Source organism: Dendropsophus ebraccatus, chromosome 5 (assembly GCF_027789765.1).
Source record: "Dendropsophus ebraccatus isolate aDenEbr1 chromosome 5, aDenEbr1.pat, whole genome shotgun sequence".
Taxonomy (NCBI): Eukaryota; Metazoa; Chordata; class Amphibia; order Anura; family Hylidae; genus Dendropsophus; species Dendropsophus ebraccatus.
The window spans coordinates 39,884,177-39,896,598 of NC_091458.1; the positions used below are offsets into that span (position 1 = coordinate 39,884,177).

Here is a 12,422-nt window from a genome sequence, read left to right on the forward strand (position 1 = left end):
CCCCTCTCCATAGAGAACAATGAAGACAGGGGGAGAGCTTCAAACTGCTTTTCATTATAAAAATGCATTTTTCTGCTAATAAACACAATTACAAAGTTTATTATAATCGCCTGTACTATTGATTGCTGCAAAAAAATAAAAAATTTAAAGGACAGGTAAACTTCAAATCACCTATTTAGAAGTCAAGGCTTTGGATGCTGAGCTTTTCTCCATTAGGAGCACTACTTCCAGAGGCAAATCAATTCATAGTATGGCAAATCACTAAGTGGCGGCACAAAAACCTCAACTTACATATGTTTTCAATGGGGAGAGGGTAGTATTGCACATTCAGACCCCTCTAGCAGGAAAAAACAGGGAAGTGTTGAAATTCAGCATGCCAAATCCTTCTATCCCTAGACAGATGACGTAGAATAGATGATGAGGAGTCGGGTGGTGCAATATTAAACACAATAATTACAATAATGTTGCAGGTAGAAGCTTCCACACTTGTGAATCGCTCCATTTTCTCACCACCTGCCCTGTACTACTCATTCAGTCCCACTTCCCATATCCCGTGAGTGACCAGTGAATCATGACGCCTTTCAGCTCCGTCTCTATATATATTTATTCAGTGCTTACATACTTCACTGCAGCCCTTACACTATTTGCCTATTCAGGGATCACTAATATCCGACATTGCTGAGAATCTATGGAAGGACGTCTTCTGTAATCTAAATATTTGCTTGCCGCTGAAATGCTACTCTCTACTCCGCATGGTGTGACTAATAAAGAGGATTACACTACAGTCAGGCTTACAATGGATTCACATAGTTTATATTGCACACTAATATACTGCATACTGCTACAGTCAATAAGTAGTTTACAGGAGGTCACGTAATTCCCGGTTATAGTAGTTACTGAACACCTTCTCAAAACACTTGGAAGAGTACAAAGAGTAAAGTTTCTTATATGTGTACCAAGAGACACAATCACACTTATGGCCTTATTATATAGGGTGACTAGCAGCCATAAAGAGGTGATGTAAATGCTCGTCCATTCTTCTGATTGAACTATTTTAGTGTGAGAAATAAATTTCCTTCATCGACCGCACATCTTCCTGTGTAATAAGACATATGCAATGCACAAATGATGGAAGGACTTCTGGTAGTCTGTATATAGTCAGTATTGTAGTGTCCCACTATGTGTTTTCTTTTCTCTTCTTACACCTTGGTAAAACTGTTTCTCTCTAGTGTCACACATTAGGACAGGTTGGCGGCTGTTCCTTACTTCAACCACTAGATGTCACTCTCACACAGCACAGCTGCAAATAACACTTACATGTAGGTCTAGCTACACATACATTTCTTTTTCTCTCTAGTAACCACTTCCTTAAGTCAGTTAGTTAGTGCCTGGCTACAAGCCAGTCAGGACATGTATATAGTTGTTCCTGCTACTAGCTTCCCAATTACTATGGTTTGCTAGAAAAGACCCGGGGGACAGACTAACTGAATAAGACAGTCGACCACCTTAGAAACGGATCGGACAAGATGAAGACTGGACCTGCAGTAGAGCACAGTGTAAGTTAGGCCGCTCTCTACTGACAGACACTCAGCTTTGTAGGAAGGAAACTACAAGCAAGCTACATCCAGAGCAGAGACCTGGGACTCATACTACCCCAGTAGGATGGAAACCCGACACTGTGGGGCAGAAGGTGAGATAACGAGACTCATCCATATGTAAATATGAGGATTCTTCAAACGCTTCTGTTGAAGATACAGTTTCTTCTATCAACTTATCTATCTACCTGTTGGACTACTGTAGTGAATTTTTTTGCACTAAGTACCTGAGCACTGTTTGTAACTGTTTGCACCAAGATACCTTTTTCAAGTAAAGTTTACAAGTTGCTTAACCCCTAGACGACCCAGGGCGTATAGTTACGCCATGGAAGTCTGTCCCCAGACGACCTAGGGCGTAACTGTACGCCCTGGGTGTTTCTCCGGCTATGAAGCGTGCTCCGGAGCGGAGCGCGCTTCATAGCAGGTGGGGGCCGGCTGCAACCAGCAGCCGGGATCTCACCGGTAATGACACGCTGCAGCGATCGCGCTGCCGCGTGTCATTAACTCCTGTCACTTACCGATCGGGACCCCCGCAGTGTGACTGCGGGGGTCCCGATTGGTAAAACGGACTGCCGGAGGTCTCTCACCTGCCTCCGTGCGGTCCGATTGGCGATCTGCTGCACTAAGCCTGCACAGGCAGGCTCAATGAGCAGATCGCCGATAACACTGATCAATGCTATGCCTATGGCATAGCATTCATCAGTGTAGAAATCAAACTAATGTATGTAAAAGTCCCCCAAAGGGACTTCAAATGTGTAAAAAAAAAAAGTTAAAAACACCAATACACTACCCCAAAACCCCTCCCCCAATAAAAGTTGAAATCACCCCCCTTTCCCATTATATAAATAAAACATATAAAAATAAATAAACAAATAAATATATAATATACCGTAGCGTGCGTAATTGTCCGATCTATTAAAATATAACAAGCGTCATTGCGAACGGTAAACGGCGTACATAAAAAGAGGGAAAAAAGTGCGCGGATTACCGATTTTGTTACATTATATATAAAAAAAAAATTTATAAAAAGTGATCAAAACGTCCGATCTTCACAAATATGGTATTAATAAAAACTAGAGATCATGGCGGAAAAAATGACACCCCATACAGCCCCGTAGGTGAAAAAATAAAACCGTTATAAGCGTCACAATAGGCCCATTTTATTTATAATTAATTGCCAAAAAAAAGGATTTCATTTAAAAAAATATATAACATTAGAGAATCTGTGTAACCTGCATATGGTTGTGTTCGGACTGACCTATAGAATAATAGTATCATGTCGCTGTTACCATATAGTGCATTACGTAGACACAGGAACCCCCCAAACGTTACCATATTGCATTCTTTTTTGCGATTTCATCAATTTATATCTTCATAAATAATATATTTGGAATTCCATCATACATGTTATGGTAAAATGAAAGACGCCATTACACAGTACAACTATTCCTGTAACAAATAAGCCCTTACATGGCCCTGTAGATAAAAAAACTGAAACTGCTAGAGCTCTTAGAAGGGGAGGAGGGAAAAACGGAAACAGTAAGATCAAAATTTGCTCGGTCCACTGGGTAATTTTGGGCCTGGTCATCAAAGGGTTAAAGAGAACCAATCACGGGCGAAAATTATTTATTTTTTTTATTCCCTAATTAGATGTAAATCCTGATTTTAACAATATTTGTAAATATAATTAATTAATTTTACAGCTGCTTTTCTTAAATATTCCCGTTTTACTTTCCTGCCTCGCGCCGGCTCTTTTGAAAAGAGCCGGCGCGAGACAGGATACTCCTGTCATGCAGAGCGGCAGCAAGGCCGGGGGGGGGCCTGCCATCTTGATGACGTCACTTGCGTTCCACCGCTGGAACGCAAGTTACTTCTTCAAGATGGCGCCCCCCCCCCTGGCCTAGTTACACCAAACAAGCGGATTAGGTAAAGTATAAGACTGTAAAGGCAGTCTGTATCTTCATGAAGTCTATTTATGAAGATACAGACTGCCTTTGCAGTCTGTATCTTATGCCTTACCTACTACTCTGTGCCGGTGCAGAGTACCGCTGGAACGCAACTTACGTCATCAAGATGGCTATCACATAAGAAAAGGGGCAGATGTATGCTATAACACACTATAAGCACACCACTTTTAGTCAAATAGAATAATATAATCTTTATTACCAGTATCAACACAAAACAAAACCACCCTACACAAACCCTACATTAAAAACATTTAAAAACACATACAATACTGTGGGGATCCACTCAAAATAAATGGGATCCCTAAGACACCACCCAGCTCAATAAAGTTAAAGCCACGCTCTACCAGTAGATGATTGCTGTCAAATACAGCCAAACCAAAATATAAATAACAAAGTGCAAAGTGCAACAGTGCAAAGATGTCAAATGTAATACAGATATGCATATAAGACTTAAGTGTACACAGGGAAACAAGTCACCAGGTAGAGCGTGGTTTTGCTGAGTGGGTCCAAGAAACACCCTACGCGTTACGTCCCGTGACCGGAACTTCGTCAGGGGTCACGGGACGTAACGCGTAGGGTGTTTCTTGGACCCACTCAGCAAAACCACGCTCTACCTGGTGACTTGTTTCCCTGTGTACACTTTAGTCTTATATGCATATCTGTATTACATTTGACATCTTTGCACTGTTGCACTTTGCACTTTGTTATTTATATTTTGGTTTGGCTGTATTTGACAGCAATCATCTACTGGTAGAGCGTGGCTTTAACTTTATTGAGCTGGGTGGTGTCTTAGGGATCCCATTTATTTTGAGTGGATCCCCACAGTATTGTATGTGTTTTTAAATGTTTTTAATGTAGGGTTTGTGTAGGGTGGTTTTGTTTTGTGCTGATACTGGTAATAAAGATTATATTCTATTTGACTGAAAGTGGTGTGCTTATAGTGTGTTATAGCATACATCTGCCCCTTTTCTTATGTGATAGTACTGTTGTTTTGTATGCTACATAATCAGCACCCTTGATTTGGCTGTGCATTACCCCTGTTTGTGTGCTTGTCATCAAGATGGCGGCGCTGGCCTTGCTGCACAGAACAGAGGATTAGGTAAAGTAGAAGATACAGATTGTAAAGACAGTCTGTATCTTCATAAATAGACTTCATGAAGATACAGACTGCCTTTACAGTCTGTATCTTCTACTTTACCTAATCCTCTGTTTCTGTGCAAGCAAGGCTGGGCGCCGCCATCTTGATGACGCAACTTGCGTTCCAACGGTAGAACGCAAATGACGTCATCAAGATGGCGGCCCTCGGCCTTGCTTACACAGAAATGAAAGAGTAGGTAAGGCATAAGATACAGACTGCAAAGGCAGTCTGTATCTTCATAGATAGACTTAGGGAAAGATATACTTTAATATTAGGGACAGTGAAATTTAGATGATAGGTTCTCTTTAAAGTGGGACTCTCTACCGTGTGTCATCTCTACCATCACACCTGCACTTACTCTCTGCACCTCACCTTAGTCCTAACCAAGGTCTGGTTGGCGTGTGTCCGGGGGTGGGTGTTACCACTCCTGGCCACCGTGACAAGTAGCTTCCAAAACACCAAACCCACTTGCAGGTCCAACATTAGTACCAGCAACCCGGGCCATGGCAGTATCGGCTATGAGTAGTTTTTTTTTCTGGACAATCCCTTTAATTATTTGTTACGTGAATGGCACCTCCAGATAGGTCTCTTACCTTTCACTATGCTTGGCTTGGGTTTAGTTTACAGATATGGGATACTGTATATAGGCTGATCGTGAGCCCTGTTCTGAATAAGCTGTGGTGATGTCTATGGGCATGACTATGACTTTAACCAAATATTCCCTACTTTATGCATGCATAAAGACAGGTCATTGTGCTCTGCTAGAGACAGAACAAAGGCTCAAGAAAAGCTGTACAAATACTTCTGAACTTTACTCTATTAAATCCCAACATACTATAATATGCACTTTTATAAATGAAGGGAACCTACAGCTAATATTACAGGTTTAGGCTATGTTCACACTACGTAAAAGTACGGCAATGTGGAACATTGCCTACATTTCTATGGGATCCCGGAGCGTATGCACATTGTATATGCTCCGGCCGGGATCCCATGCGGCGCCGCAAATAACTGACATGTCAGTTTTCTGCGGCCGCAATTCAATGAATTGCGGCCGTAGGAAACCCTGTCAGTTCACACAATGAAGTAAGCGGATCCAGTCGCTTGCTTCATTGTGTGCTGTGGAAGGTTCTGGCGTGGGTGCGCTGATGCGCCCGCAACAGAACCCTGTGGCCGGAAAGATCATCCGGCCGGTACTTAAGTACCGTCCGTGATGATTCGGGTAGAGACCGGCCGTTCTGTGACCCGGCCAGGTCACGGAATGGCCGGTCTCATGCGTAGCGTGAACATAGCCTTATAGTGGAAAATCACAGGGATAGATCTATCATATGCTCATATAACCTATGTAACAGGATGCTAGTGAGCCAAATAGTGACCACACAAAACCCTACGATGACCCTGTACATACTGCATGTAGACAGTAGTTGAGCTGCTAACAGACATGTAGATATTCTAGTAGAAAATAACGCATGCTCATTTATCTTTTACATTTGTCAATTATATTTCCTACAGCCACCACTAGAGGGAGCTTACCATACATGTGCTTATAATATATAATTCTCATAGACTTCAATAGTTCCTGTGATGTGCAGCATAGTTGGGAGCTGAACCCTATAACGTTACATCATTAAATTAATCAGCAATTAATTTTCAGGGGACTGAAAATCAGTGATGTACAGAGACATACCCATGAATAGGAAATCCGCATTAGGCTATGTTCACACAGTGATATTAAATGGCCGTTATTTTAGGAATCAAATAACGGTCATCGTTTAACATACTTTGGTGGCCGTCATTACAATGATGACCGTTGGTACATTATTCTAGTTCAGGTTGATGATGGCCCTTTTGGATGGGGCTAATTTTAAAAGGTCCATTGAATTTAACTGAAAAGACGGGGGGAAAAAATCTACGTGTGAACAACGTAAAATAATGGCCGCTGTTCACTCAATAATGGAAGCTAATTAATGAGACGAACCTTATTTTAATGGCAGCTGCAAACAGCGGCCATTATTCAATGCATTGTGTGAAGCAACGGCTGTTGTTTACATAGACGTCAATGGAAATCATTGAAGACTGAAAAACGGCCATTATTTTAAATTAAAATGGCGTCCGTTATTTCACAGCGTGTGGACATACACAGTCCTTATTAAAGTATACAGGCAGAAGAATTATTCCTGTTCTCATTATTACTTGTGACGTGTTTGTGAGTCTGGAGCAGATGAGAATGTGAGCCCTTCCATTCCAGTTTCCATCTTCTGTACCCTAAGGGAATTCCCCTGGTGAATCTGCTGAACTTGCCGTTCTCTGGCGTTTCTCATATTTTATCAGCTCCACTTGATATAGTTCACGTTTTCTGACAATGTGAACATCATCCCAGTATAGAAGCACTTTCCTGACCTATAGCGTTTCCCCCCTGTGGGAATGAATGAATATAATTGCCATGACAGAGACAGGTTCTCTGAGCTTTTACTGAAAGACTTTGGGCTATTTCTTAAGTACTTCTCTGTAATAAACTATGAATTACAGGAAAAGTATGAGCAAGCTGAGGGTGGCAGGACATAAAATAATCTGTACTCACTTGCTGCTGACCTCCCCACCTGGGCCGGTCCCTACCATCAGTGCTTCTGTCTCTATCCTCACACACAAGTGGTGACCGTCATTGACTGCTGTGGCTAGTGATTGGCTAATGGATATTTCTTGCATGTCCGTAAGCAGAAAGGGGAAACATGCTGGGGATCAGTACAATTTTCATGTTATACCATCACTAGTGTCGAGCAAGCATGCCAGCATGGTGTATGGCCACCTCATAGTGCTCGAATAAAGGTGGCCGTACACCTTCAATAATAAATGGCCGAAGGATTGTTATATCTCCCGCCTCCTAAAAGTAACCTGACAAGTAGGAAGCACTTGGTTGAATGCTTGAGTCTCCCATTGATTTCAATGGGGTTCGCTACTCAAATCGAGTACTTGAGCATTGAAAATTACAGCACTTTGGAGGCAACCATGGAAAAAATAAAAATTTTAAAATACTGGGGCATTAAAGTGTGCCTGTCATTCCAATAAACTTCTAACGTTATAACCATATGTCAGAGATTTGTATTGGTGAGGTCCAGGTGCTGAGACCCCCGCCAATCACTAGAACCAAGGGGCAGAAGCACTTAGCAGAGCATGCTCTGCCCCTTCATCTTCGCTCTCTCTGCTAAAGTAGCAGTAGACAGGATTATAATGGAGTTTATGGAACTTCCGGTAGACCTGATTGCCTGAAATTCTATAGGCTTCCATTATAATTCTGTCTCCTGCTACTTTGGCAGGGAGAGCGGAGATGAAGCAGCAGAGCGTTCTCTGCTATGCGCTTCTGCCCCTTCGTTCTAGTGATCTGTGGGGGTCTTGGCACCCAGACCCCAACTGATACAAACCTCTGACATATGGTTATAACATGTCAGAAGTTTGTTGATCATGATTAAGCCGTTTCATACAAAATTCACTCTGCTTTAAGGGTAGCTTCACATGTACCAGATTGCAGCAGACTTCACGCTGCAAGTTCCACGGCGAAATCCGCTGAGATTCCCGGTACTGTCATTTTCTGTGAAAAATCTGCTGCGAGTATGTAAAGCCCCTACCCATTTAACCCAGCGCTGCCCGGTTAATACAGAAACCTGAGAAGCAAGCAGGAGTGCGGACATCTGCTGCGATCAGGTACATGTGATGCTACCCTAAAACTATATTAAAACTATAAGTTCACACCAGATATAATTAGGAAACTTTATATCATAACAAATGAAATGGCATAAAGGTTGGTGTAATAAAATCACACAGAAAAAAAGCATATCTAGGTGATCACATGATCCAGACAGGGGTCACAAGTCCTAAGAAGTAGATATTGGTGGGGACCTTGGGAGATGTCGTAATGAAAGCAACATGAAGATCGGTGAGAGGAGCATGTGGTTATTTTCAATTTACCATGTCTGGGCAGTTTCGTTTTTTTTTTTATTTCCTGGACAACCCAGGAACTTTTTATAAAATGATTCAAGAAATGCTGTCATTTTCATATATTAATCAAAAGATATGACCCCAGGGCATAGGAGATGCATTTATACACATGTGTCATATATCAGGAGGAACCTTCAGACCATATCAAAATATCAGACATATAAAAACCTTGACTGTGTTACCTATCACTTGTAAATGTAATTTTACTAGCTACTCCTCTTAGAAGTATGTTACCAGACACATCTCTACTTATGAACTCTCATTGCCCCTTATTATACATACTGCAATCTCCCATCTGGTTCTGTTCTATACCACTAGTCAAACATCTATAAAATAAGATCTGACAGCACCTGAATGTAAATTGTGTTGAAACTTGCATGAATCCTTACATAATATATACCTGTCATAGTAAAAAGTCTAATAGACGATAAATTTGTTTCAATATATAGGGGAAAGTGAGGTGAGAGTTGTTTTGGGGTAAAAATAAAATTCCTACCATGGACGCCTTTCTTTCTTCTTCACCCAGATCATTGCCACTGTTCCGATATTTCATGTTGACTTCTTGGGCAATTTCCTTAGAGTCAGTGAATGTTCTTTGAGTCGGACTTCTTGGATGGGAGCTCCTCCTTTTTATGGAAGTAAAAGTATATTTATAACGTGGCAGATCTGTAAAAACATCATCACTCTCTTCATCTTCCTCGGTGTCGTCATCACTTTCTTTATCCTCTTGGGCATCATTATCATAGCTGGGACTGGGACTGTCAATAGGTAAATCGGCGAATGTGATAGCACTCGGCTTGTGCTTAATAACTCGAACATTGTGAGACTTGCTGTAAGAGGTTTCTTGATGTAATAAGGCCGGAGATATTTGGGGACATCCATCTTCAATGTCGGCAGTGGAGGATATGTTGCCTTGGTAAAGACCAGTCTCTGTGAACAGTGGTGACCAGTCATCTACTTTGGCTGTAGAGCTGTCTTCGATGGTTGTCCACATGCCAAGCTGGGTTGTCGTTGGACTGTTCCCCCCTGTTATCCAGCTGCCAATCTCTGGAACAGTGGTGTTGATTTCTCTTGTAGACAATGGACTTGTGATATTGGGGTCCGACCCTAACAACGTGTCAAAGTCTTCACAATGTGCGTTGTGTGGATTCCTTCCAGACGGGAAAAAGTCATTTCTCACATTTATAGATGTTAAAGAAAACGTGCAAGCTGTAGATAGAATTGTCGTACCCTCAAGATCCAAAATCGCTTCCATGCTTTGATAAGATTAGTCACTCTTTTGTCATATTGTTGATGTTTCTTGTATTACGCTCTCGGATGATATTCCGCTGTCATGGTTTACCCCAAACTCCCATGATCCAATTACAGACTTAATATCCAATGTCTTCTTCTGTAATAGATAAGACAGACAGAGCATGATATTTCAGTAAGATATGTAGTTACAGGTCTATGAGACAGTATTATGTTATGAACATTAAACTTTATACTTTACACTAAAAAAAAAAAACACCTTGTCTCTTTTATGACAAGGTTCACACAGCGCAGTTAGTTCAAGCATCAGACATTATATATTCCCTAAAAAACTTTCCGGAGCAAAGTTATCTAATACTTGTTTCATTCATAACCATCTTTGAAGGGGGTATTCCATCCACTTAATAGCTTATATAAGGAGTAGGGGTCCTCAATGAATACGACTGCACTGTCCAGGAACTCGTATTTCAGCTACTGTATGCAGGGTCGGATTAAGGTTGGTGGAGGCCCCGGGCCAACCCCCCCCCCCCCCAAAAAAAATAAATAAAAAATAAATAAATAAACTATTCCGCGATCTATACAGATGGCTGCTTACTGTAGGTGACTTAGCACAGACTCCTCCTCGCTCCTGGCTGTATGGTCAGTATCCTCTTCTGTTATGCTTGTGGTCACGAGGCTGCAGTACAGGGGAAGATGCCAGGCCCTAGAGACAGGAGCAGGGGGGGGGGGTGGACTAAGTATCAGAGTGTATTCCCACATTGTGTTTGTGTTAATAAAGCAATGCAAGAAAACAGAACTTTCTGCGCGCTGTTGCCCACAGTGTTAGGGCCCTATTATATGGCCTGATATCCTGGGTAAGCAGCACCGTTCTGCTAGGGTTCGAGCTGGTGGGGGCCCCTAAATGGTGGAGGCCCCGGGGCACGTGCCCCTGGTGCCCTCCCTTTAATCCGGCCCTGACTGTATGTATAACGTCATGTGGTTGCTGTATGTACTTCTATTTTACCTGACACAGTGCCAAATACCGCAAAACAGTACACTTTGGGGTATATTGTCAGTAAAAGGGTTAAAAGGTTCTCTGATCTTAAAATACTTTTCCCCTATCCACAGGATAAGGGATGTGCATGAGATTGTGGGGGTTCCAACCTCAGGCTTCCCCAGGGATCTCTGTATTGTTGCCCCACTTTGTTGTTATGAAGAGAGACATGGGTTAGCACGTGACCCAAGGCTCTATTAATTTTCTATGGAGCCGCTGGAGAAAACCAAGCACAGCAACATAGAGAATAAATAGAGACGTGTGTCACATGCCAAGTCTCTTTATACCAATGGCGTTGGGTGCTGATACAGAGTTCCCTGGAGGTCGGACCCTAGAATTCTCATGCATGTCCCCTATCCTGTGGATAGGGGACAAGTATTTTTAATCAGATGACCCCTATAACATTGTTGTGTATTGGTCACATGTAAGGAAGTAAATACTTGGTCACATGACACTTTCTCAAGCAGCTTCCTAGTGGATAGAGATGAGCGAACCGGGTTCGGGTTCGAGTCCATCCAAATCCGAACGTTCGGCATTTGATTAGCAGTGGCTGCTGAAGTTGGATAAAGCTCTAAGGTTGTCTGGAAAACAAGGATACAGCCAATGACTATATCCATGTTTTCCACATAGTCTTAGGGCTTTATCCAAGTTCAGCAGCCACCGCTAATCAAATGCCGAACGTTCGGGTTCGGATGGACTCGAGCATGCTCACGGTTCGCTTATCTCTACTAGTGAAGTAAGCTCTGTGGGAGGAGTCTTCCAGGTGCACCTTATTGCAGGTAAAAACAAATCAATGCAAAAAGCTGAGAGTCTCTCCACTTTCCAGGTTAGTCCTGGCTTGACCAGTAGAGTATGAACCACATATCTACATCTCTTTGTCTGCATTTTGCATCGCCGAAACAAAGAGTGTGGATTACATGAGGGATAGCAACTCCACCCTGAACGTGACACATACAAAGCACTACTGCACCCAGCTAACCCTGTGCAATATAAAAGCAGTTGCTACCCCTCAGTCGCCACATCATGGTTAGGACTTTGATAGAAGCAGAGGTTAAGAGGTTGTCCGAGATTCGAAAAACATTCAGATTTAAAATAGCCGAATATATTGTTCAGCTGTTTCCGTAACTCCCATAGAATGACATACGGAATTGTAGAAAACAGTTTGCATTGGGCAGCTCAATGATGTTGCCAATGGTTGAATAGTGAACTCCTCTCATCTTAAAGGGAACCTCTAATTACTTTAATCCTGCCCCAACCATGAATCATCAGGATAGTCCTCTCCACCCTTCTAGCCTTGATAGATATTTCCCTGTACCAAAGCAGGTTTGTACCAAAGCAGGGTAAAACCTATCAATCATGGCCAGCCGAAGAGGAAAGAAACCACTGGGGACCACCCCAATGACTCGTAGTCTTGTCTTGTAGTTTAGGCAGCATGACACATAACC

At 42.3% G+C, this 12,422-nt stretch overlaps 1 protein-coding gene across 1 annotated transcript in view; it reads right to left on the bottom strand.

Annotated features, from left to right (window-relative positions):
- Positions 1-9,557, bottom strand: part of STARD13 (StAR related lipid transfer domain containing 13) — a 225,193-nt gene extending 215,636 nt beyond the window's left edge. The window contains exon 1 of the mRNA XM_069969910.1: positions 9,190-9,557. Within this exon, the coding sequence (XP_069826011.1) occupies positions 9,190-9,246 (57 nt within the window). The 5' untranslated portion in view covers positions 9,247-9,557. The remainder of the gene's footprint in view (positions 1-9,189) is intronic.
- Positions 9,558-12,422: the final 2,865 nt, after the last annotated feature.